The sequence below is a fragment of the Saccopteryx bilineata genome, chromosome 5 (genome assembly GCF_036850765.1).
Source record: "Saccopteryx bilineata isolate mSacBil1 chromosome 5, mSacBil1_pri_phased_curated, whole genome shotgun sequence".
NCBI classification, from domain to species: Eukaryota; Metazoa; Chordata; class Mammalia; order Chiroptera; family Emballonuridae; genus Saccopteryx; species Saccopteryx bilineata.
Window position 1 is genome coordinate 142,305,610 of NC_089494.1, and position 27,919 is coordinate 142,333,528.

A 27,919-nucleotide genomic window follows, 5' to 3' on the forward strand; every position below is an offset into this window, starting at 1 on the left:
TCTAAGTGCGGGCTTCATCCTTGAGTCACAGTGATACTTAAATTTTAAAAATTATTTCAACCTGTATTCATTATAAGGTTATAAATATCCAAATATGAAGTCAATTTTTAAAAAAATATGGAATAAGACATTTCAAATGGTTATCAAATACATGGTAAAAATCAGATAAAAACAGTTTAGGTAATCTTTTTCTCTACACCCACTGCTTCAAACTTGTTAAGGAAATTAGTGGAATAATAAGGGAAAATGGTGCCTTTATGATATTTTTTGTTCTAAGGACATTATGGTTGATATAGCAATGTAAAATATGGACTGGTATAGAAGTCAATGGTGCTATCCCCATTTTCCAGACAATAGTATTACAAGTTTTTTAGAAGTCTGCTCCCCGGTTTTTGGACAGGGTGGTTATAATTATTGCCCCCAATTAGGACAGTTCTGTGTACCTAATTTGTTGAAGTTTCTTATTATAACCCTTAAAGTGACTGTGTCTCTGTTTCCCTGCTCCCCTCGGACTCCCACTCTCTACCCTCTCCCGGAATAGTGCAGCTGTCTGGAGAGGACCGTGGAAAGACGTGGACATCTTGAGTGTTGGTCACACTACATAAAATATCTGATTAGAAAGACACCTGAGGCCATTTTGTGACTCTGGAGAGAATCATTGAAAGTTGAATACACACATAAATGGCCCCTGCTCCTTGTGCAGCAGGGACAGAGGTGCCAGAATTTCTAGCCATGATTCCTTTCAGCAGCTCTGGAATACCCTCAACTTTTAGCTCTTAGTAGTAATTTTAGTGTTCTGCTCAGTCACTTCCTAGAGCCAATGAACCCTACAGCATAAATGTTCAAAATAAATTATTTGGTGGGAGGAATCTGATGCTTTATCAACCATAGAACTCACAAGGGAATTTTCCTTTTAGGGGGAGTCCAGTAAGTGCCATTTTCAGACACTGATATACAAGGGGAAGGAGAGAGAATTTTAACATTAATGGTGAATTTATGTCACTTTTGTAAATTGTAAAATCAGGATCCTTTTGTAGAAGCCATAAGCAATTGAAAAACTTGTAAAGTCTGGGGAATCTGGTATGGCATATTTATTGTTTGATTTCCCTAAGAAATTAATTAAAGTTAAAATGGTACCCAAAATAATAGTCTTGTCGAGTGATGCATTATAGTTTCCCTCACTGGGTCCTTATTGGTCTTGAATCCTTTGTGCCTGTCTTTCCTAGGTTTATCTTTCTACTACCTACCTTTTTTTATTACCGAATTCTGTTTTAGTAGATGCACTCATATTTAAGTGGTAGGAATGTTGTTTGGGAGATAAAGTAAGCCCTCCTAAATGTGCATCTTGAGATTTTGAGGCAGGTTAAATGAGCCTTTTCAAATAATTCCCATTCTGGCCATCTCCTGCCTTGCCTCAACCCCAGATGGTCAAAACTGCCAGGAAAAGTTCCTCCACCGTCTCCCCTTCAAACCTCTGTACCCAGCTGCACCCCCTGTTGGACGCCTCCGATTTCATCTAAGTGTGGAATAATTTGTGGTGAATTGTTTGTTCTAATTAGATTAAATATCCCAGTGTCTACTATATTTGAGAGTTTTCTTTTTTTGTTTTGTTTTGGGTTTTTTGCTCCTTTTTTGTGTATGGTTGGCTGAATGAAAACTAATTACTAATTGTGCATTAGGCTGGGACTAGTATTTAGGGTAAATATATCTGAATAAATCAAGCACCAATAATGTCTCACAATTTATGGACATATTCTTTACTTGACTTAAAATTATATAAATTAGTGAATTAATTTTTTAAATGTCTCAGTGTGAAATGGCTTTGTGGGTACACCTCGTCTTAATTTCAGAACCATTACCAGCTGGGTCTCATTTATTCTTTGTCTGGTAGCTATTTATTATGCCCAGTTTTGCAGCTTAATTGCATACTTTGTTTTCTTGCCAGTGTGAATTTAGTGTTACATCTGAAGGAATGACAACATTCATTGCAATCAGAAGATCTGAGGGAGAAAAAAACTATGTTTTACATTGTCCGAAGTAACCTGATTGGGATAAAATTTGAATGTTTTGCTGAAGAGAGAAATCAAGACATCTTTTCTGAGTTGGGCCATTTAGTATTTTAAAAGGAAAAGTCCACATGAATTTTTCTGTACTGTATGTGAATCATGTTTTTCATAAAGAAAAACTTAGACAATTTGCTTTAGTAAATAATTGCTTCGGAAATCAATTTTGTATCCTGCAAGCACAATGTTTGTGATTCATTAAAATTTAATGAACCTTTGAGGAATATTTATTCTTCCTTTTTTGAAATGACAAATAATGTCAGAAAAATAACTTTCCAGTGATAAAGGTTTTCACAGTTGATATAATTGCAGTAGACCATGGTACATATTCAATTCAGCATGTATTTAATAATTTATTCTAAACTTCCAGTTTATTATTTCTCTTTTAAAATAGGAATTCTTTAGAATTTTTAACACAATGAAGCCTTAAAGTTCAGGTGGATGTCTTAGGCAGGTGCCCACACATCTTCCTCATAGGCTTTCGGAAGCTCCAAATGATGTTACAGTCAACCAGTCCCACCTGAACTTTATATTTGAGGAAACACAAGTGAGTTGCCTGACTGACTAAGACTTAGGCTGGATGAGTTTATCTAATCTAACCAAGAAGCCTCAATTCCCTTATCTGGAAATTGGGGACAATGGTCTCCATTTGGTTATAAACATCAGGTAGACACTGTGTCTACACTGTTTAATGTATGCTGAGCAGGGGCTCACCAAGGATCAGCAGTAAGACTAGTGGTAAGCATTAATGTGAGTTGAGCTAAGCTGAACCAGTATATCAGTGGCTCTCCTCATCCCTCTCCCTTTATCATCCACTGGGTCAACAAATATTTCCCCCTCTTCCCACACTCTTCCCCTCTCTCTTTTCTCCCAATGCTTTTTTTTTTTTTTTAATTTTTATTTTTAGAGGGAGAGAAAAGGAGAGAGACAGAGTGAGAGAGAACCTCAGTTTTTGCTCCACTCACTCATGATGTCATTGGTTGATTCTTATATGGGCCCTCAGCAGGAGGCAACCACAACCTTGGCTGGTAGGGATGATGGTCTAACCAACTGAGCTACTTGTCCAGAGCCCCCAACAAGTGAATTACGGTACAGTCAGGAACGTTTGGGCACTTTGTAGTTAACGTTTTAGCCACCCTCCCCTCCTATGCCATTTTGTCTATTGATGTTTACAACAAAGCTTCTTTTTTTTTATGTTATTTTTAAAATTTTTATTAATTTTAATTTGTGTGTTAACATGGATTCAAGTGTCCCACTGAATATAACACCCTCACCCCAGTGTCCCTTTTTATACCTCCTTTGCCCCCTTCTCCTAACTCCCTCCCCCCTTCCCTGTAGGATTTTCTGTCCTGTTATCTGTATCTATATGTTATGTATATGTAATTTCACTAATCCCTTCACCTTCTCTGATTCCATCCCCTTATCCCCTTCCCTTTGACAGCTGTCCCTCTTGTCCCTGGACCCTGTCTCTACCTCTATTCCGTTCCTCAGTACACTTTGTTCATTAGATTCCACATATATTTGAGATCATATGATATTTGTCTTTCTCTGCCTGGCTTATTTCACCCAGCATAATAATCTTCAGGTCCATCCGCGCCATCGCAGAAGGTGAGATTTCCTTCTTTTTCTCTGTCACATAATATTCCATAGTATATATGTACCACAGCTTTTTAATCCACTTGTCCACTGACGGACATTGGGCTGTTTTCAGATCTTGGCTATTGTAAACAATGCTGCAGTAAACATGAGGGTGCATATCTTCTTTTGAATCAGTGATTTGGTATTCTTAGGATATATTCCTAAAAGTGGGATGGCTGGGTCAAAGGGCAGTTCCATTTTTAATTATTTGAGGAATCTCCATACTGTTTTCCACAGTGGCTGCAACATTCTGCATTCCCACCAGCAGTGCAGGAGGGTTCCCTTTTCTCCATACCCTCGCCAGCACTTATTGTGTATTGATTTGTTAATGAGCGCCATTCTGACTGGTGTGAGATGATACCTCATTGTGGTTTTAATTTGCATTCTCTGATTATTAGTGACATTGAACATTTTTTCATCTGGCTATTGGCATCTGTATGTCCTCTTTGGAGAAGTGTCTCTTCATTTCTTTTGCACATTTTTTAATTGGATTGTTTACCTTCCTGGTATTGAGTTTTACAAGTTTTTTATAAATTTTGCGCCCATTTGCTTCTTCACCCCCCCCCCCTCCTTCCTCTCTGTCTCTCTCTTCCCCTCCTGCAGCCAAGGCTCCATTGGAGCAAAGATGGCCCGGGCACTGGGGATGGCTCCTTGGCCGCTGCCCCAGGCACTAGAGTGGCTCTGGTCGTGGCAGAGCGATGCCCCGGAGGGGCAGAGCATCGCCCCCTGGTGGGCAGAGCATCGCCCCTGGTGGGCGTGCCGGGTGGATCCCGGTCGGGCGCATGCGGGAGTCTGTCTGACTGTCTCTCCCCGTTTCCAGCTTCAGAAAAATAAAAAAAAAAAAAAAAAAAAAGCAGGAAATGCAAGTAAAAACACTACAAACACTGTATAAGATGCACCCAGTTTTTAGACTGTTTAGAATGTTTTGAAAAAGAGTGTCTTATACATAGGGGAATATAATAGGTGATGTCCACAAGTCCCATAGTCACAAACCAGAGTATTCCAGAAAGTAAGAGGATGTTTGGCCCTCAATACTACAGGAGAAAGGAGATAAGAAGTCAAAGATGGTTACGCTTCCACCTTGGTTTGCAGAGAATTATAAAATGATAAAATTAAGTGAGCCTACCGTCTACTCTCTCATTTTGCAGATTTAACGTATCCTGGTCTATCTATACTGCTACCACCGAGCAGTAGCTTGGCACTGAGGTGGAGTGGAGTAGCTACTTCACAGGCATTTGACCTTTCTTCCAGATTGACTTTCATCCTCTATGGCTTCACATTTCCTTTGGGTATTCCTTTTCCCAAAAAATTCTCCCTCCAAACCTCTTGGTTAGGTGAGTAAATAGACTGAATGTACACTTCACCAACCAGAGGATTTACCACTTAAAGGAAGCTTTTAGTTAGTAAAGAAGTTTTTGATAATGTACCCATGAGCATCTATATTATTTTCTCTATAAACATGCTTTATTTTGACTGGTAAAAAAGGCTTACCAGTCACTAATCAGTTTTATCAGAATGCATTAATTATACCATTGCCCAATAATTGAAAGGCCATGTGACTTCCACAACAACTCTCTCCTTTAGCCTGCTACTTTGACATCACACCAACTGAAATAAATCCTTGTCTGTAATTCACATTGATGAGTGACACAGATAATGACAATGACCTACCATCTTGAATAAGGTTGAGTTAATCTTATTTGTTAATTTCTATATTCCACATAGGGCTATGGGCTATGAACTTTCAAACTTCAGGACAAATTTCATGGGTTTCAAAGTCTTCAGTTTAAGAAACTTTTAATGGATTAGGCCGGCATTCTGCCTACCCCAATCATTTTATATGGCCCACCTCAAAATTGGCAACTAAGCTAATAATGGTTTATCACCATATTAACAAAGCATTTAGTTTTCTTTCTTTATAGATACTTACACAGAAAACATACATATATTCTTATATTTATATATGCTACATAACACACAAAAGGAAAATAAACAATTTGTGTTAACTATTACTATCATTTCACGGAAATGAAAATAAAAAACAGAAGCTGGGGTAGTAATACTTATATCTGACAAAATAGACTTTAAAACAAAGACTATATAGTAAGGGATAAAGAAGAGAACTACACAATGATAAAGGGAGCAATTCAACAGGAGGATATAACCAATGTAAATATCTAGGTGCCTAATATAGGAGCACCTAAATACATAAAGCAAATTTTAATAGACATAAAGGGTGAGATTGATAGCAATACCCCACTAATATCAATAGATAGATCCTCCAGACAGAAAATTAACAAAGAAACAGCAGTCTTAATTGACACATTAGATCAACTGAATTTAATAGATATCTTCAGAACCTTTCACCCCAAAGCAGCAAAATATACATTCTTTTCAAGTCCTCATGGTACATTCTCTAGGATAGACCACATGTTAGAACACAAAACAAGTCTCAATATATTTAAGATTGAAATCATATCAAACAGCTTCTCTGATCACAATGGAATGAAACTAGAAATCAACTACATTTGAAAAACTGACAAACATTCAAACACTTGGAGACTAAAGAGCATGTTATTAAATAACAAATGGGTTAACAATGAGATTAAGGAAGAAATAAAAAATGTCCTTAAAACAAATGAAAATGAATTTGGTCCTGGGAAGTGGCAGTTAGAACGTCTACCTACTCCATTGCCATCTTTGAATCCCTCTGTTCATCACAGAAGAGAACAACAAAGCTTCTTTACTTTATGTCTAATGTTGGGCCCAGTGCTGTCCACATTGATGCCCAATGATAGCAGAGAGGCAGAGCTGGTTCACATGTCTGTTTTGGGAGTGACTAGTGCCATATAAATAGAAATAAAAGACCCCTTGCAGGGCACCAGGAGACCTAGCCTACAGCCTCTCTCTGTGGGGATGTTTACAATGTATTTTTATGATTATGAGCTCTATAGGACTGTCAGTGCATATAGAAAATGAAAACATATTTGCCAAAGTGGTTTGTTTGACAACTAGTAAGCACTTCACAAGCATAAAGTGGTATCACACTTTTGTTGTCAGAGTTTATTAAATACTTGTAACTTGAAAGAAGCTTAAATGTACCCTTAATAATAGAACCAGTGCTTTTAGTTTATTAACTAACCTAATAAAATTTTAATAAACTCCAAATGCACTTTTACCTTTGTAAATTAAAAATGACTTGGATTTCATAATGCATGCTTGTTTCTATAAGATGTGTATTATTTCTCCCTCAAAATAGTAATAGTTAACACAAATTGTTTATTTTCCTTTTGTGTGTTATGTAACATATAAATATAAGAATATATGTATGTTTTCTGTGTAAGTATCTATAAAGAAAGAAAACTAAATGCTTTGTTAATATGGTGATAAACCATTATTAGCTTAGTTGCCAATTTTGAGGTGGGCCATATAAAATGATTGGGGTAGGCAGAATGCCGGCCTAATCCATTAAAAGTTTCTTAAACTGAAGACTTTGAAACCCATGAAATTTGTCCTGAAGTTTGAAAGTTCATAGCCCATAGCCCTATGTGGAATATAGAAATTAACAAATAAGATTAACTCAACCTTATTCAAGATGGTAGGTCATTGTCATTATCTGTGTCACTCATCAATGTGAATTACAGACAAGGATTTATTTCAGTTGGTGTGATGTCAAAGTAGCAGGCTAAAGGAGAGAGTTGTCGTGGAAGTCACATGGCCTTTCAATTATTGGGCAATGGTATAATTAATGCATTCTGATAAAACTGATTAGTGACTGGTAAGCCTTTTTTACCAGTCAAAATAAAGCATGTTTATAGAGAAAATAATATAGATGCTCATGGGTACATTATCAAAAACTTCTTTACTAACTAAAAGCTTCCTTTAAGTGGTAAATCCTCTGGTTGGTGAAGTGTACATTCAGTCTATTTACTCACCTAACCAAGAGGTTTGGAGGGAGAATTTTTTGGGAAAAGGAATACCCAAAGGAAATGTGAAGCCATAGAGGATGAAAGTCAATCTGGAAGAAAGGTCAAATGCCTGTGAAGTAGCTACTCCACTCCACCTCAGTGCCAAGCTACTGCTCGGTGGTAGCAGTATAGATAGACCAGGATACGTTAAATCTGCAAAATGAGAGAGTAGACGGTAGGCTCACTTAATTTTATCATTTTATAATTCTCTGCAAACCAAGGTGGAAGCGTAACCATCTTTGACTTCTTATCCTCCTTTCTCCTGTAGTATTGAGGGCCAAACATCCTCTTACTTTCTGGAATACTCTGGTTTGTGACTATGGGACTTGTGGACATCACCTATTATATTCCCCTATGTATAAGACACTCTTTTTCAAAACATTCTAAACAGTCTAAAAACTGGGTGCATCTTATACAGTGTTTGTAGTGTTTTTACTTGCATTTCCTGCTTTTTTTTTTTTTTTTTTTTGTATTTTTCTGAAGCTGGAAACGGGGAGAGACAGTCAGACAGACTCCCGCATGCGCCCGACCGGGATCCACCCGGCACGCCCACCAGGGGCGATGCTCTGCCCACCAGGGGGCGATGCTCTGCCCCTCCGGGGCATCGCTCTGCCACGACCAGAGCCACTCTAGTGCCTGGGGCAGCGGCCAAGGAGCCATCCCCAGTGCCCGGGCCATCTTTGCTCCAATGGAGCCTTGGCTGCAGGAGGGGAAGAGAGAGACAGAGAGGAAGGAGGGGGGGGGGGGTGAAGAAGCAAATGGGCGCTTCTCCTTATGTGCCCTGGCTGGGAATTGAACCCAGGTCCCTCGCACGCCAGGCCGACGCTCTACCGCTGAGCCAACCGGCCAGGGCCTCCTGCTTTTTTGACAGTGAAGAGAGTTGTATGAATTTTATGATGAATAAAACTTGTGTTCAATAACTTTCTGTAATACTTTTTTTTTTTCAAATTTCAGGCCCCAAAATTAAGGTGTGTCTTATGCATGGGAGCACCTTATACATGGGGAAATGCGGTACTCTGTCTGTCTATATATCTATCTATCTTTGATGTGTATTTATACAACATGAGGAAGCAATGAACTCAATTCTGATGTTATCTACCTGAATTGTCATCAGATCCCACAGGTTAAGGGCTCAAACCCATGAGACTGCTCCCCTTCAGAGGTCAATTGCAACTCCAGGTTGCCCCTGTGCTTCTTACTGACTATCTATAAATTGGATGATCCCAAGGCTGTCTCTTGTCTGGTTCAAGTAATTTGCTAGAGCAGCTCATGGAGAATGTTTAGTTATATTTGCCAGTTTATCATAAAGAATCCAGATAAAGAGGTGCATAGGGCAGGGCTCAGAAGGGTCCAGAGTGTGGGAGCTTCTGTCCCCTTGGCACCAGAGTGCACCCCTCTCCTGGCAGGCAAATGCCTTCACCAGCCAGGAAGCTCATCGACTCTTACTGTTCAAGAGTGTTTATATAGTGCTTCATCTGCTCCCGTGCCCCCCTTCCCCATCCTAAGGTTGGTGGGTGGGGCTGGAAGTTCCAACACTTCCCACTGACATAGTAATAACCTACGTCATTTATTTTGTTTTTCTAGATCAATGAACTGAGCCATGTTCAAATCCCTGTTATGTTGATGCCAGATGACTTCAAAGCCTATTCAAAGATAAAGGTGGACAATCACCTTTTTAACAAGTAAGTACACGTATGACCTTTTCTAAAACTGACGTGACTGCCAGGAGTATGTTTTTTGTGAATTTCTATAATCACATTTTTTTCAATGGGTGGGTATAAAGTTCTGCTAAGGAAGTTAATCCTGTGATAAACATAACCATCTGTCATTTTCAGAAAAACAACAGCAGGCCGTCCTGGTTAATATCCTTTAACCATATGTCATATTGTTCTCTATGAATATCTTATATGTTAAAAATGATATTCTAATTATAATTTAGAAATTTCAAGCTGTAAATTGCTTGGATTTTTTTTTTTTTAGTAGCTATGGACCTCAGCTATTGTACACAAAACTCTCATAATGATTACTTGATGAACAGAAATGATGACTTCCTAGAACAATGAAGAACTAAGGCCCGTTTTTATAAAACAATCAAATGCCATGTTGGGCATTGAGGCCGTTTCTCCTTCATTGGAATGTCATTTTAGGCGTCACTCTGGATCCCCTAGATGGTGGGCAGTCTGTTGACGGCTGGACATACAAGGGTGTGAAAGAAATGGCCCTGCCCTCAAGGGCTCACAGTCCGGTGGGTGCTTGAAAACTGACACAAATACAAATTAATATGGTGTTCCAAGTACCACAACAGAGGGATGTGTGTGTGTGTGTGTGTGTGTGCGCGCGCGCGCGCGTGCACAGACGCAAAGGAGGAAGCAATTCTGAATGAGTAGGAAGAATCTCAAAGAAATCCTACTTAATGGATTAGTTCTGAAATTTCTTAATGGAGCCATTGTTCTAATGCAGGGGTCCCCAAACTTTTTACACAGGGGGCCAGTTCGCTGTCCCTCAGACCGTTGAAGGGCCGGACTATAAAAAAAAAACTATGACCAAATCCCTATGCACACTGCACATACCTTATTTTAAAGTAAAAAAACAAAACAGGAACAAATACAATATTTAAAAGAAAGAACAAGTAAATTTAAATCAACAAACTGACCAGTATTTCAATGGGAACTATGCTCCTCTCACTGACCACCAATGAAAGAGGTGCCCCTTCCGGAAGTGCGGCAGGGGCTGGATAAACAGCCTCAGGGGGCCGCATGCGGCCCGCGGGCCGTAGTTTGGGGACCCCTGTTCTAATGTGAAGCTCATGTGTTAGTTCTTTTCATAATACTGTTTTGAGGCTGACCATTTGAGGGGCTCTTTCCTATGTGAATTTAGGTTGTGGTATTTATACGAAATATAAAATGGGTCACTCAGAGAGTGAGAGCAGTCTTGTTCTGTAAGCTCATATTCCATAGTAACTGAGGACGAGTATGGGGTAAGCCATTGTGGCTTGCTCTGATGACTGTCCCTAGCGTCCACATTCTTGCTTTTCCTTCCCCGTGTGCCCCACTGTGGCCCTTCCTTCTGCATGTCCTCTTCCTTGCAGAAGCAGCTGTAGCATGTGGTCAGGATTAAAAGCTCATACAGGCCTCATGCTCCTAGTGGTGAGAGGATGCACATGTTATCAGCCTGGCCCTGCTGTCCCAGGATCTTACTGTGGCTTCACATTTCACCTTTGAGCAACATGGGTTTTAATTGCACAGTTCCACTTATACAGGTTTTTAAAAAATAAATGTGTACAGTACTGCAAATGTATTTTCTCTTCCTTATCTTTAATAACATTTTCTTTTCTCTAGCTTACTCTATTGTAAAAATATCATACATAATTGACATAACACATAAGATATGTGTGAATTGACTGATTATGTTATCTGTAAGGATACCAGTCAACAGCAGGCTATTAGCTAAGTTTTAGGGGAGTCAGAAGTTACACATGGATTTTCAACTGCAGGGGGCTTGGCGCCTCTGAACCCCATGTTGCTCAGGGGCCCACTGCAGTTGTTCTGTGACGTGCCTCTGGGCCTCTGCAAGGAACTCCAAGCCCTGCTATGGCGACTCATAGAACTAGGTGGTGGGAGATTTGAGTCTGGTTAACTTTGTGTGTTTGAGCTCTATTCCACAACACTGTGTTTCAGGGAAAACATGCCGAGCCATTTCAAGTTCAAGGAGTACTGCCCAATGGTTTTCCGAAATCTGCGGGAGAGATTTGGAATCGATGATCAGGATTTCCAGGTGAGTTGCTTTGGAAACATTTGCTTCAAATGGGCTTCTTTGTTCCATGCCCTGTCAACTAGGGCTTGCATTTTTGTTATTACAAGTAATTACAGAATAATAGAATAGTAATTGTTATTTCATATATTAACTTTCATTGATTTTTTCCCTGAAATACGGGGTTCTTTCAGTTAGGAACCCCTATGCAATATGATTTCAGTAGTCAGTAGGAAAAGAGCTTAATCTTTGGGAAGAGGGCAAGCATGTAAGAGTTTCATATGATGCTCTCCTTTCCAGATGAAGGTTTTCCGCCGGCAGAGAGAAACTCCTTTTGATTTCTGCCACCCAGTGCGTCACCAGCCTGTGCAAGCATGTGTGTGTTGAATTTGCGTTTCCTACATTTGTAGAGGCCACTTAGGAACTGTCAAAATTTATTCTTGTTTTTTGGGGGTTTTTTTGATTAATTTTAATGGGGTGACATTGATAAATCAGGGTACATATGTTCAGAGAAAGCATCTCTAGGTTATTTTGACATTTGATTATGCTGCATTCCTATCACCCAAAGTCCAAATGTCTTCCATCACCTTCTAACTGGTTTTCATTGTGCCCCTCACCCCCAACTCCTCCCTCTCCTCCTCCCCACCCTGTAACCCCCACATTCTTGTCCATGTCTCTGAGTCTCATATTTATGTCCCACCTATATATGGAATCATATAGTTCTTAGTTTTTTCTGATTTACTTATTTCGCTCAGTATAATGTTATCAAGGTCCATCCATGTTGTTGTAAAGGATCCGATGTCATCATTTCTTATGGCTGAGTAGTATTCCATAGTATATATGTACCAAAGCTTTTCAATCCACTCGTCCACTGACGGACACTTAGGCTGTTTACAGATCTTCACTATTGTGAACAATGCTGCCATAAACATGGGGGTGCATTTCTTCTTTTCAAACAGTGCTATGCAAATGTTGGAGAGGCTGTGGAAAAAAAGGAACCCTCATACACTGTTGGTAGGAATGTAAAGTAGTACAACCATTATGGAAGAAAGTATGGTGGTTCCTCAAAAAACTGAAAATAGAACTACCTTATGACCCAGCAATCCCTCTACTGGGTATATACCCCCAAAACTCAGAAACATTGATACGTAAAGACACATGCAGCCCCATATTTATTGCAGCATTGTTCACAGTGGCCAGGACATGGAAACAACCAAAAAGCCCGTCAATAGATGACTGGATAAAGAAGATGTGGCACATATACACTATGGAATACTACTCAGCCATAAGAAGTGATGACATCGAAACATTTACAGCAAAATGGTGGGATCTTCATAACATGATACAAACTGAAATAAGTAAATCAGAAAAAACCAGGAACTGCATTATTCCATACATAGGTGGGACATAAAAGTGAAACTAAGAGACATTGATAAGAGTGTGGTGGTTATGGGGGGAGGGGGTAGAGGGAGAGGAAAAGGGGGAGGGGGAGGGGCACAAAGAAAACAAGATAGAAGGTGACAGAGGACAATCTGACTTTGGGTGATGGGTATGCAACATAATTGAACGACAAGATAACCTGGACTTGTTATCTTTGAATATATGTATCCTGATTTATTGATGTCACCCCATTAAAAAAATAAAATTATTATAAAAAAAAAACAGTGCTATGGTGTTCTTGGGGTATATTCCTAACAGTGTGGTATACCTGGGTCATAAGGCAGTTCGATTTTTAATTTCTTGAGGAATCTCCATACTGTTTTCCACAGTGGCTGCACCAGTCTGCATTCCCACCAGCAGTGCAGGAGGGTTCCCTTTTCTCCACATCCTCGCCAGCACTTATTCTGTGTTGTTTTGTTGATGAGCGCCATTCTGACTGGTGTGAGGTGATATCTCATTGTGGTTTTAATTTGCATTTCTCTAATGATTAGTGATGTTGAGCATGTTTTCATATGCCTATTGGCCATCTGTTTGTCCTCTTTGGAGAAGTGTCTATTCATTTCTTTCACCCATTTTTGGATTGGATTGTTTGTCTTCCTGGTATTAAGTTTCACAAGTACTTTATAAATTTTGGTTATTAACCCCTTATCAGACACATTGTCAAATATATTCTCCCATTGTATAGTTTGTCTTTTTATTCTGTTCTTATTGTCTTTAGCTGTGCAGAAGCTTTTTAGTTTGATAAAGTCCCATTTGTTTATCCTTTTATTTCAGTTGCCTGTGGAGACAAATCAGCAAATGTATTCCTGTGAGAAATGTCAGAGAGCTTACTGCCTATGTTTTCTTCTAAGATGCTTATGGTTTCACGGCTTACATTTAAGTCTTTTATCCATTTTGAGTTTATCTTTGTGAGTGGTGTAAGTTGGTGATCTAGTTTCATTTTTTTGCAGGTTGCTGTCCAATTTTCCCAACACCATTTGTTGAAGAGGCTGTCTTTACTCCAATGTATGCTCTTACCTCCTTTGTCAAATATCAGTTGTCCATAAAAGTGTGGGTTTATTTCTGGGTTCTCTGTTCTGTTCCATTGATCTATATGCCTGTTCTTATGCCAGTACCAGGCTATTTTGCGTACAATGGCCTTGTATTATAACTTGATATCAGGAAGTATAATACCTCCCACTTTATTCTTCCTTTTTAAGATTGCTGAGGCTATTCGTGTTCTCTTTTGGTTCCATATAAATTTTTGGAATATGTGTTCTGTATCTTTGAAGTAAGTCATTGGTATTTGAATCGGTATTGCATTAAATTTATATATTGCTTTGGGTAATATAGACATTTTAATGATGTTTATTCTTCCTAACCATGAGCACGGTATATGCTTCCATTTGTTTGTATCTTCCCTAATTTCTTTTATCAATGTTTATAGTTTTCCGAGTACAAGTCTTTAATCTCCCTGGTTAAATTTATTCCTAGGTACTTTATTTTTTTGGTTGCAATGGTAAAGGGGATTGATAACTTAATTTCTCTTTCTGGCAGTTCATTGTTAGTGCATAAAAATGCCTCTCATTTCTGAGTATTAATTGTATATCCTGCAACCTTGCTGAATTCATTTATCAGGTCTAGTAGTTTTTTGACTGCGACTTTAGGGTTTTCTATATACAATATCATATCATCTGCAAATAATGATAGTTTTACTTTTTCTTTTCCAAATTGGATGCCTTTTATTTCTTTTTCTTGTCTGATTGCTGTGGCTAGGATGTCCAGAATTATGTTGAATAAGAGTGGTGAAAGGGAGCACCCCTGCCTTATAACTGATCTTAAGGGGATTGCTTTTAATTTTTGTGCATTGAGTGTGATGTTGGCTTTGGGTTTGTCATAGATGGCCTTTATCATGTTGAGGTATGTTCCCTGTATTCCCACTTTGCTGAGAGTTTTGATCATGAATGGTGCTGGATTTTATCAAATGCTTTTTCTGCATCTATTGAAATTATCATGTGGTTTTTCTCCTTCCTTTTGTTTATGTGATGAATCACATTGATTGATTTGCGAATATTGTACCAGCCTTGCCTCCCAAGAATAAATTCCACTTGATCATGGTGTATGATTTTTTTCATATATTGCTGGATCCGGTTTGCTAATATTTTGTTGAGGATTTTAGCATCTAAATTCAGGGATATTGGCCTATAGTTTTCTTTCTTTGTGTTGTCTTTTCTTGGTTTTGAAATCAGAATTATGCTCGCCTCATAAAAGGAGCTTGGAAGTCTTCCTTCCTCTTGAATTTTTAAAAATATCTTGAGAAGGATAGGAGTTAGTTCTTCTTTGAATATTTAGTAGAATTCACTTGTGAAGCCATCAGGCCCAGGACTTTTCTTTTTGGGGAGTTTTTTGATAACTGTTTTGATCTCATTTGTTGTAATTGGTCTGTTTAGGTTTTCTGATTCTTTCAGATTAATTTTTGGAAGATTATATGTTTCAAGGAATTTGTCCATTTCATCTAGGTTGTCCAGATTTTTGGCATACAGTTCTTCATAGTATTTTCTTACAATATTTTTATTTCTGTTTTGTCAGTTGTTATTTCTCCACTCTCGTTTCTAATTTTATTTATTTGAGTCCTCTTTTTTTCTTGGTGAGTTTGGTTAAAGGTTCATCGATCTTATTTACCTTTTCAAAGAACTAGCTCCTGGTTTCATTGATCCTCTGTATTGTTTCTTTAGTCTCTATGTCATTTATTTCTGCTCTGATCTTGATTATTTCCTTCCTTCTACTAGCTCTGGGCTTTACTTGCTGTTCTTTTTCTATTCAATAGTTCTTTTAGATGTAGGGTCAAGTTGTTTATTTGAGCTTTGTCTAGCTTCTTGAGGTATGCCTGTAATGCTATAAACTTCCCTCTCAGGACTGCTTTTGCTGTGTCCCATAAATTTTGAGTTATGTATGCTCATTATGTTTGTTTCTAGAAATTTTTTAATTCCTTCTTTGATCTCATTGTTTACCCATTTGTTATTTAATAACATGCTATTTAGTTTATAAGTGTTTGAGTATTTTTCAGTTTTTCTGTTGTGATTGATTTCTAGTTTAATGCCATTGTGATCAGAGAAAGTGCTCGATATGATTTCAATCTTCTTAAATTTGTTGAGACCGCTTTTGTGCCCTAACATGTGGTCTATTCTAGAGAATGTACCATGAGCACTTGAAAAGAATTATATTCTGCTGAAAAGAATATATTATATATTTCAGGGTAAATGGTTCTGAAGATATCTATTAAATCGAGTTGATCTGATATGTCCTTTAAGTCTGCTGTTTCTTTGTTAATTTTCTTTCTTGAGGATCTATCTAATGATGTTAATGGGGTATTGAAATCCCCTACTATTATAGTATTTCTCTTGATCTCGCCCTTTAAATCCATCAGTCTGCTTTATATATTTACATGCTCCTGTATTAGGTGCATAGATATTTATAACGCTTATATCTTCCTTTTGGATTGCTCCCTTTATCATGTAGTGACCTTCTTTATCTCTAACTATAGTCTTTGTTTTAAAGTCCGTTTTGTCTGATGTAAGTATTGCTACCCCAGCTTTTTTTTCATTTCTATTTGCGTGAAACATTTTTTTCCATCCCTTTATCTTCAGTCTATGTGCATCTTTTGATTTAAGGTGTGTCTCTTGTAGACAGCATATGTATGGGTCCTGTTTTCTTATCCATGCAGCTACCCTATGTTTTTTGATTGGATCATTTAATCCATTTACATTTAAGGTTTTTATTGATATGTAATTGTTTATTGCCATTTTATTCTTTAAAACTGTATTCCTCTTTTGCTATATTCTTTTTCTCCTTCGATCTGTTTACAACAGGCCCCTTAGCATTTCCTGCAGCCTTTGTTTGGTTGTAGTGAATTCCTTGAGTTTTTTTTTCCTGGAAAGCTTTTTGTTTCTCCTTCAATTTTAAATGATATCCTTGCTGGATAAAGTAGTCTTGGTTGTAGGCTCTTGTTCTGCATTACTTTGAATATTTCTTTCTATTCCCTTCTGGCCTCAAGTGTTTCTGTTGAGAAGTCTGAAGTCATCCTTATGGGGGCTCCTTTGTAGGTGATAGTCTTTTTTTCTCTAGCAGCTTTTAATATTTTCTCTTTATCACTTAGCTTTAGTATTTTAATTATGATGTGTCTTGGTGTTGATTTCTTTGGGTTTCTCTTTAATGGAGTTCTCTCTACTTCTTGAACATGTGAGATGTTTTCGTGCCTTAACTGAGGGAAGTTTTCAGCTATGATATGCTTGAACAAAGTCTCTATCCCTTGTTCTTTCTCTTCTTCTTCAGGAACCCCTATGATGCGGATGTTATTCTCTTCATGTTGTCACAGAGCTCTCTTAGAGTTTCCTCAGACTTTTTGAGTCTCTTTTCTTTTTTCTGCTCTGCTTCCGTGCCTTTATTTATTGTGTCCTCTAACTCGCTGATTCCGTTTTCAGTTTCATCCATCCTGCTTTTAATTCCTTCCATTGTGTTCTTCATTTCTGATATTGTATTTGTCATTTCTGACTGATTCTTTTTTTTATTATTTAATTTTTTTTTACGGAGACAGAGAGAGACAGAGAGGGATAGATAGGGACAGACAGACAGGAATAGAGAGATGAGAAGCATCAATCATCAGTTTTTCATTGCGCATTGCGGCACCTTAGTTGTTCACTGATTGCTTTCTCATATGTGCCTTGACTGTGGGCCTTCAGCAGACGGAGTAACCGCTTGCTCTAGCCAGTGACCTTGGGTCCAAGCTGGTGAGGCTTTTGCTCAAACCAGATGAGCCCGCGCTCAAACTGGCGACCCTGACGTCTCAAACCTGGGTCCTCGGCATCCCAGTCTGATGCTATATCCATTGCACCACCACCTGGTCAGGCCTGATTGACTCTTTTTTATTATTTCAATGTCCTCTTTTATATTTGCTATCTCTTTATTTATGTGTTCGTAATGACCATCTATTGTTGTTTTAATACCTTTGAACATCCTAACAATCATTATTTTAAACTCTGCATCTGGCAATTTGGTTATATCTGATTCATTCAAGGCCTTTTCTGGGGATTTCTCTTGATTCATTTGTGTTGCATTTCTCTGCCTTCTCATTTTCTCTGTGTAAAGGAAGGTTTGCATCACTGGAGTCCACTGGGTATGGCCGCTGTTCCCTAGGTATGGTCTGTCTGCAGGCCCGCCACCCCCTCTCCTGTTGCTGCCTAGGGCATTTGGGTAAGGGCATTGTCTGTGCCTGCCCACTGGGGCTGTTGCTGTGGTTTCCGCCTTTCCTTCATGGGAGTGGCTGTGGTCACGTGCTCATGTGTACAAGCCTTGGTGGCCTTGGCCTTTGCACCGCCCCCATGGGTGGCATTATGCTCGGTCCTGAGGGCAGTGGCGAGCATCTTTGCTCAGCTGCGGGTCTGTGCCTGTTTCTGGGCTTTCGCCCCGCCCTTGCAGGAGGAGCCCGCTCATGGGACGGCTGCAGGCCTTGGCTCCACAGGCCAGGCTGGACTGCGTGCCCACGCTCAGTAGCGGGACTCTGCCTGTTCTGGGCTTTTGGCTCCACCCCCGCGAGAGGAGCCGGCTCCCAAGTCAGGCCACAAGCCTTGGTTCCGTGGGCGGGGCAAGGCTGTTCTCCTGTACCCTTGCTCAAGGGTCTGTCTCCACCCCTTCCAGGGTTCCCACCCTTCTCCCTCAGACTGGATTGCAGGCTGCCTGCAGCTGGGCTTGACCACTTTTGCACATCCCCTCCTCCCCAGCCGGGCAAGACTGAGCTCACACCTGGGCCCAGTGGTGGCCACCCGGCTTCCGCCCTTGCTGACAGAACCGCACTTCTGTGTCCCACTCCCGCCTCGCCCTCGGGCGAGCCCTTAGCTGTGTGGGTGGGGAGCTGCAGCTCAGACCGTAAGACTCACTATTGTAGCCCCAAAAGCTCCCTCCTTCTAAGCGACTCTGCTCTGAGTGCCGGGGGAGAGCTTGTTTGGCTGGTGTCCTGCTTCCCTTTGCTGGTATTGCTGTTTCCGGGGGAAATATTCACTTCAGATTTGGTGAGTGACTCATCCCAGGGGTTAGGGTGGCTGTCTTCCAAAATGTTTCTCCCTGTGCCTCCTAGATTACACTCCCTTCTTGCTACTCTGGTCCTCTCCTCTCCCCCGTCCTCCGGAGCCCCCGGTGAGTGTTTGTGAGAGAGGTGTTCTGCGCGGTCCCTTTAAGAAGAACCCTGGGTCTGAGAAATTAGTCTCTTTCTCACAAACAGTATCCTGACTTGTTTCCAGCTAAATACTGTCCTTACGCCTCTTCTGGGCTCTGGGGCTGCAGGCTGGGGCTTTGTTCCTGGGACTCAGGACCCTCCCCTGTCTACTAAACTCACTTCCTGCCACGTGAGTCTCTCCCGGCTGCCGTTTGTTCCAGGGAGCTGGGCAGTCCTCTCCGCGTTTCCGTTTTTCCTACCAGTCTCGGTGTGGCTTCTTCGGTGTTCCTTGGTTGAAGAGTCCTCTTAGTTTAGTCCAAAGTTGGTTTTTCCAGATGATAGTTTTTAAAATTAGTTTGTAATACACTTTGGTTCTGAGAGGTGGATGTTGGTACTTCTGCCTACTCTATCGCCATCTTGTCTTCCTTTATTCTTGTTTTTGGTGATTTGCTGCTTTTCAAATTAGCCAGTGCTGACTCTTGCCCACAGCATTTCTGCCAGAGGCCACACTTGGTGCTCTGCAGTGTGGCCTGGCAGAATCCACAGCACTGTTGTCCTGGGACGGCCCTGTGGAGCGCCACCCTCTGCCCTTGGTACCCTCCACAGACAAGTCTGCCCTGTTGCTTTTCTCCCCCAATTTGACTGATTCTCAATTTTGACTTTTAAAATTGTCATATCTGCTGACCCGTTGTCCTTTCTCCTAAGACGGGACATGACACTGGTTACCTCATTCTTATATAGCCAGCCAGACTGGGAAAAGCCAAGAATTTTTTTTTTAAGCCAAAATCTGTGTTAGGAGATGCAAGGGCTACTTTCTGGTCTTTTACGATGATCTGTTCCTTTTACTGTGCGAACACTGACTAAGTTTAAACCTTTTAAATCTAGTACGCACTTTCTCTCATTTGCCCTAAATGGAAAAGCCTAGTTTATCCTGCATTAAGAGCTGTATTGCCACCCTGGATGTCCTTACAAGTTGAGTATTAGCACAGCTTACCTTGTACTTTCCCTAAAGAGTAGGGTCTCTAAAGCAATTTGAGCTTAGTCTACTTTCCTAAAGATTAATTGGCCTCCCACCCTGTCCTGCCCTGTGTTGAAAGTTTTCAAGAATTTCTCTCATGCTCACTCAGGTATGAGAAGTCTCCCCACTGCCATGTTTTGAAAAAGCCATGCTGCCCAAGCTGCAGGTGGCATTCCTTCCCCTGTGTACCTGGCCTCGGTGTCCCCGGAGGTCCCGGTCCTGAGCAGAGACTCAGTGAGCCCAGGGAGGAGTGAGGGCAAGTATGACAGGGAGGGTGTGGGCACCTGGCTCACTTTTAAAAAGTGCAGTGGAGCCAACATGCTCAGATCTGACCTGCATGTGTTAAGAGAAAGTACTTTGATCAAACTTAGGCTTGAAATTCACTGCTGGAAAAATAAGTAACTTTTAAAGAATAAATTTGGAATAGTAAAAAGGAATAATCCTCCGCATTATTTAAGAATGGTAACTACATTTAAAGAGGCCATATGAAAATAAACTGAGCATTTTAAAAAGGACTAAATAGGGCATGGCCTGTGGTGGTGCAGTGGATAAAGCATGGACCTGGAACACTGAGGTTGCCGGTTCAAGGCCCTGCTCTTGCCTGGTCAAGGCACATATGGGAGTTGATGCTTCCTGCTCTTCCCCCCTTCTCTCCCCCCCTCCCTCTCCCTCTCTCTGTCTCTCTCCTCTCTGAAATGAATAAATAAAATCTTTAAAAATAAATGAAAGGAGTGAACAGCTGAGAACTGAGATCATCCGTGGCTGAGTCTCAGGAAACTTGCTTGTCCCCTCCCCCCCCCCTTTTTTTTTTTAATAAAAGGTTGCACTGGCATTCCACAGAAACTGGCTTTTGAGGGCCCAAGTAACAGGACTTGTTAGATTCCTCAATTCATTACCAAACTGAAGTCCATCTATTCTCTTAATCAGCCCTCCTAAATGAGATCTAAAATGAGCCCATTACATCTTTGGTTTTGCCCTGCAGCAGATCAAAGTCATTCTTAAAATTTCCTAAAAATGACCTGTTTAGTTGCTGAAATACTAAGGCTTGAATGATTTTCCTTCCCTTCTCCCTACCTCAACTCCCACCCCCAAATCAAAACCATGTAAGTTGCTATTTAAGTATGTGCAAATTGCTGAGTACAGACTTAGAAGGCAAATGAGGCCAGTGGGGAGTGATTCACTCTGTCAGCGGCAAGTGTGCGGGGCTTCGCAGGCAGGCTCGGTGGGGCTCCTCGCCTGTGTGCGTGGAATTCATCGTGGCAGCACCACTCCTTCCTGGCTGTGCCCCTTGCTCTTGCCATTTAAATTGCTGCTTTCTCTTTGGCAACTGTATATTTATTAAGAAAATAAAGAAGGTGGCTGTTCAAAGTAACTGTATATAACCAGAGATACACTGGTTACCCTCCCAGTCCTGTGTCCCTTTCCCAGTATCTGTTCCTCTTAGAAAAACTGTCAGCAGGCGTGGACCCCTGAGTTTAAACCAAAGACAAGATTGTAAATGTGAGGTGCAACACACACTCTGTTGTCTACTTGATTTGGAAAAAAGAAGGAATTCTCAACGCCAACCATGGCTTCCTGCCTCGAGGGCCCCTGCATGCTGCAGGGCTGAAGGTGGAAGTGTGGTGGTTCTGTGAAGTCCACCGTGGCACTAGGCTGGCACCAGAGGGACCTGTTATCTCAGCCGCATGGCACTTCAATTCACTACTGGCCAGACATTTCATTTATCATGGCCAGAACCAGTAGCAGCTGTCAGTGGACCCACTTAGTACCAGATTCCCAATCTGATTTGAAAAGTGGGATTGGTGACCTGGAGTCTGGTCACCTGTTGGAGGCACTGCGTGGATTGCTCCTGCGGACCTGGGTTCATGCTGCTTTTGCCTTGCTGGGTTTATGTTTCTGAAGTGCCGGCATAGAGCAGCTTTGAATCAGTGTGGCCGTAAGGAGCTCTGTTTTCTGGATCATTTAGTATTCGAAGCTTCATATTAAGGCCAAGGAACAAATGGTCTTGACCTGCCTTGTGTATGTCCTGCAGCTAAAAAAAGAAAAAAAAAAAGTCATTTTTTATCACTCTGATGGAAGCAGAACATAGAAATTAGCCTACCTCATTGACCTCTGTCAGTGAACTTGATGGAATTAAAAAGCATTCCTGCTGTCCCCATAAACATCTGTATCATTCCTTGTTTTGATTTCTTGGATGTCATTAAAAAGAAAGCTTATTTTTCTTGCTGTTAAGGACAAATCCAAGCAACAATTCTAGAATATTCATCATTAATAATAGTATCACCTAACATATGTATGTCTGTGTGTACTCTGTGTGTGTGTGTGGGGGGGGTGTGCCCAGTGCTTCCATATTCAGACCTTTGTTCACTTTATTAGTGCTTCTTAAAATTCCTTCACTGGTTTGTGATGTGCTCACATTTGCATCATGTTCTTTGATCATTGTTGGGTCCATGTGATTCCCCCTTACCATACTGTTAAGATGTCCTTCTCAATGACTGCTCCCATAGACACTCTACTGTGACAGCTGCCACAGTTCGGTTTCTGCCATCACCACTGCCACCTTACGCTCTGGTCCCCCTTAGGTTGGTGATTTCATGCACAGTTATCAACTCGCTATGTGTTTATTTGCACCTGCTACATATCAGGCTCTGCTAGACATAGGAAATGCAGACAAGAAGAAAATGTGAAGGAATTCTTTTTTGTTGTTGTTAACTATTCTATGCCAGATTTCATATTAAATACTAATAAGATTTATAGAAACCCAGACCTTCTGCTTTTTAATGTTCTGAAGAACATCTGCTTTCCTATGAGAATCAGACTTTCCTATTACTGGCCCGAGGACGTTAAGTGGAGGCTTCAGTTCCAGTTTCTGAGCTGCAGGAGAGAACTGCCCACCAGAAACCAAACAGCTACCCTGGGTGGTGATGATGCAGTTAAACCCAAATACCCCAGAAACCGAGCTTTCTTGTTCTTTGTGGAGCATAATATCAGGTTTACTTTTCCCTGTCATGTCTCTAAATTAGACTCCCTCATTAGTCGTGTTTGATGCATTTTTCATCTTTGTATTCATAATAGAATTCTGATTTTAAAATAATTAATTTTAAGAGCTGATTTCTAAACTTTTGATGCTCTTGTTTTGGGTTTAAAAATAAAATCCTAAAATGTTAAGATCTTCAGAATATATTAAACCTTGAAAAAAGTTCCACCAGTTTCTCTAGAATAAAGAGTGTTACCACCATGTTTTCAAATACAGATTTCCTACATGTAATTTAAATCATCTGAGGACAGGAACTGAGTTGGGGTGGTGTACCCGGCCGGTAGGCCCGGAATATGTGGGGTGGCCCTGAGAAATGCTCAGGGAAGAAGGGAGTGAGGGCTGCAGTGTGCCTGGGGAGGGAAGGGGGCCTTCTGGCCCAAGACATGGAGGCCAGGTGCTCAGGAAAATAAAGCAACTGGACAGTGGTGACCTTGTGGGAGATAAAACAGTGGTGAATATGGAAACTGGGCTAAAGACCTCCACCAGATTCTTCAACATTCTGGCCCCGTAGGCTTTGCACAGGGGAGCGACATGATGACATCTGGATTTTCTTAAGATAATTGGGGTGGTTATGCATAGAATACATAAAAGGGAGATATAGAAATTAGGATCCCAACAAGTGAAGAAGAGGCATGAGTCAGGGCACTTGGTGCTCACAGGGTCAAGCAGAGAGCATCTTCCTGAGACAGGGAGACCAGTAACGTGGCAGGGCTGGTGGCTGATGGGCTGCAGGCGCCAAGCGCGGGAGCCAGAGGGGTTGGAGCCTGAGACACTCGGAGACCACAGGTGCCAGCGCTGTGGGGATGGGGGTGAGAGGGGCCTGGAGGGGCCTGGGTGAGGCTGGTCATCATGCAGAGCGGTGTCTAGCTGGAGCGCTGCAGTCCGGAGCAGAGGCCCATTGGGGGGTGATTAGCACAGGGGTGCTTGCCCCTAGACAATCCTACTTGCACTGTCACCACCTCAGTTTGCTCACTCATTGAACTACGTAAGTTCTTTTATTCCTTTATAATTGTGTTGTCTCTTGGGTTTGCTCAGCCCAATCTTAAAAAGCTTCCCTCACACCTGTTGGCCTCGCTGATTAGTGGCTGTGAGCCTCAGCATGAACATTGGTTGGAAACCCCACCTGGCTGAAAACCAAAGGTGCTGCACTCAGATTGGACAAGTTTCTTGACAGACCTTTGGGAAAACGCCTTCACAACCCATCAGCATCATTTTAGTTGCACTTTTCCTGCTCCTTCTGATGAGTTGAACTGATGACTCTCCCTACCACGGACTGTCCCCCAATCACCACCACCTCCCACACCCACATGACACTCAGGCTTCCTGTTGGCCTGTGTTTCCTGTTTGCCTCTGTTTCTTGGGTTGTGACTTGCGATTGTGAACCAAGAACTGGCAGAGAGGGAGCTCCTGTCCAGATTAGATGCCACTTGCTCATTGTGAGCCTGAGGCCAGGCTGCAGCCTCAGTCAGGTAGCAGCGGAAATTTTAAAGATCTCATGGTGCCCTGTGAAGTTCCTGTGATTCTGCTGCTTTCTCAGCTGGTCACTACCTTTCACTCTTGTGTTCTCTTTTTCTGATAGGTTGTTTTATTATTGATAAGTGTTAAATTGCTGTGTCTATCTTGCTCCCCTTGATAACAAAAGCTATTCTATGCCTGGGATCACAACTCAGGCTTTCTTTGAAATTTCCCAGGAGCTTACTTTCCACAAGTCTTTGAATACAGTGGGCATTTAATAAATTCTTAATGATGATGTTCAAGTTAACATGTTGGTCTTTATCTCTCCGATGGGATCAGAGGACCATCTGTGCTCACTCAGATATGTCCCACGTAAGCCCAGAAAGCAGCCTGGTCTTGGCCGTGTGATTTGAGGCATGTAATCATAATCCTGAGGTGACAGCAGAGCAGTGATTGGCATTCAGACTGCAAGTCCTTGAAATAGGTAGCCTGGGTTAGTAAGAAGAATGTTATCCTGGGAGTTGAGAGCCTGGTTTGAGTCCTGGATCTTCAGTGACTGGTGCTATGACTTAACCAGTCACTCAGCCCGGGTGGGCGTCTGTTTTCTCACCTATGAAATGAGGGAGGAGGGTGGGGTTCTCCCTGAAGCCTGCCAGTTGTCAGATCTCTGAATCTATTATTAAGTCACCACGAGTAGATACCTGTCACTTAGATTCTTGCACACAATATTGGCATGTCCCTTTGTAAGGTGGTGGCTTTTATGCATTTGAAAATGGTAACATTGATTTTATTTGGCCTCTCTGTTGACTAAAAACCTTTTTTATTCATGATTTTTTACATAAGTACAAATTCATATCAAAGTGAAAAAAGAAAAAAAAATAAGATTATATGAGTAGTTCAAGAGAATTAAGCATTCAGATACTTGGGTATTTAAAAAATGTCCAGGGGTCCATTACTGTTATTAAATCATGCCATTTTTATGAGAGGTATAGAAGAGTGGACGTAAGAATGTGCTAATTAAAGCAACCCTTACATTTCCTCCACCTTTCTGGAGGCATCACTAGTCTTGAATGTCCCACTGCAAAAAAGAAACATCTTCAAGGCAGACTTTAGAGCAGTGGGGAAGAAGGATAGCACCATTAATCCTCTTCTTCAGGGAAAGGTCAATCAGTTCCCAATTATGAGCATAAGGCCACTGAGGAGCAAGCTTCATCTCTCATTATCTCCTTCATTTCCTGTTGAGGGCTGACACGGCACCAGAGTGCAAACCCTGCTGTTGAGACTTGAGAGAGGGTATATTGTGAGACCAGCTATAGAAAATGGAAGTGTTGAAAAGAAGTTTACTTACCAAGTGGCAAGATGGGCAGAATAGACTAAATTGCTATGTTCTTACTGCCCTTCATCAAATGGTTTTGCCCTAAACTTCAATTTTTTTCTCAGTTTATCCCCAACTTCCCAGCAAGCCTAGGAGCATCTTAGGAAGCCACATTTGGGGTTGCAACGTGTCCACTGTCCTTGATTGATTGGAGAGCACCCACAATGTCACCACACTCACCCAGAAACAGTACAGGGTCTACAACTGGTACAGTAAGTAAGGTCCAGGAATGTGCAAGAAGAATGTTTGGTCCAGTCACAAATACCTGTGTGCTATATGATTGCATTTATGTGAAATGTCCAGAATAGGCATATATATGTAAGGCAGCAAGTTGATTAGTGGTTACTAGTTAGGGGGCTGAGGGGAAGAATGGGGGTGACTGCTAATAGGTACAGGTTTTCTTTTTATTCTTTCTTTTTTATGAAAGTATAGTTAACATAAAGTATTAGTTTCAAGTGTATAACATAGTGACTTGACATTTATATACCTTAGTAAGGCCCCTTTCAGCCCTGTGTTATGCCTCTTGAATTGTCCAACTGAGCACATGGTTTTCTGTCCTAATGCCTTGCCCCTCAGACACATCTGTCTCAGCTCTTGCCTGGAGAGAAGATGGCTCTTATTCCTACTCATCTCGGGTTAAATCAGGGAATGAGCATCCCTAGGATGAATCAAAACAGATTTATACACATGCTAATAAAAGCATAAATTAAGGACTCTGGACTTTTTAACACTGAGGCTGTTCTTGACATTTTTACACATTTTACTTGGCAAAGTTGAAAACATAAAGACAGGTTTGGGATTTTTTTTGTCAGCTGGCTCAGGCAGTAAATTATGATTAGAAGATATTTATCACTCAGAAAAATCTATATATCAACAGTCCCATCGTAATGCTCACCACACACTCAGGCCCAGGCTGGACGGCAGCCATGGTGGGAGGGACAGAGGCCCACTGCTCCGGGCGAGGCCCCTGGGGGCCCTCCACTATACCGCCCCACTCACACAGTAATGAAATCAGATGGGCAGGTCATTTCTCTCTGGTCTCTATTTTCTGATTGTACATTGAGTGCTTTGGAATAATCTCCAAGGTTGCTTCCACCTGTCATGCTCTTTGATTATGAGATTTATTTACACATAGAGGGGCCCCATGGGCCTTCTGAGGAGCAGCTCAAGCTCTGTTTCTTCCTGGGTTTTCTCCTCTCGGCCTCCCATCTTGCCAAAAGCATACCTGTGGTGCTGTGGTTTGCCCTTCCTTTGTGATAGCACCAAGCACACTGAAGAGTCTCAGTGTTCAGTTTTGCTCGATGGTGGACTGTTTTTCGGCTGCTCAGTGACTGTTTCAATGCATGCTCGTGGCCTCCTTTCCTTAGCTCATTTTGTCATTCTTGTCCTGAGTATATCTGGAATCTATGAAGGGTTATTTTCATGCTGCTCTGAGAACTATTGTCATCTTCTCTTTAATCTTGGCCCAGAGGTCTTAAACCATCATTATGCCCCCACTGAGATGAAAGTTGTACCCTTTTCTCACTGGACTCCTGTTGGGAATCATTGGATTACCTTCTGAAGCCTATGCTGTCCAGCAGTCCCCAGAGCAGCATGCTATATCTTACAGTAAATACATTTTTAGAGTTATCAAGGGTCTGAACTAGAGATCTCACTTAGCCCATCCTCTCCCCTGGGCTTACTCTCATCACTCTCCCAACCCAGAAACTGAGGCTTAAGGAGGCTGTGGCCTACCCACGGAAAAGGAGGGCAGGATCCGTTCCAGCGCCAACCACGCCTGCCACTGAGCCCTGCCTGTCCACATAGGCGAGCGCTCCTATTGTGACTGACGTTCAGACCCTGGCAAATGTTCAGTCTTGTCTTTGTAAGTTGCCCTCTTTGGTTACCTCCGAGGGAGCTTTAGGTGGAGCTGACTCCTCCATGCTCGTTTGATTAGCTTCAAGCAGGAAAATGCACTTGGCTTTTTCTATCTCGCGGGAATGTTGTGA

The 27,919-nt window shown here is 41.4% G+C and overlaps 1 protein-coding gene across 1 annotated transcript in view; it reads left to right on the plus strand.

Moving 5' to 3' along the window:
- The window catches only part of PIP4K2A (phosphatidylinositol-5-phosphate 4-kinase type 2 alpha), a 205,812-nt gene that overhangs the window by 110,663 nt on the left and 67,230 nt on the right, over positions 1-27,919 (plus strand). The window contains exons 2-3 of the mRNA XM_066280373.1: positions 9,254-9,351; positions 11,347-11,443. Of these exons, the coding sequence (XP_066136470.1) occupies positions 9,254-9,351; positions 11,347-11,443 (195 nt within the window). The remainder of the gene's footprint in view (positions 1-9,253; positions 9,352-11,346; positions 11,444-27,919) is intronic.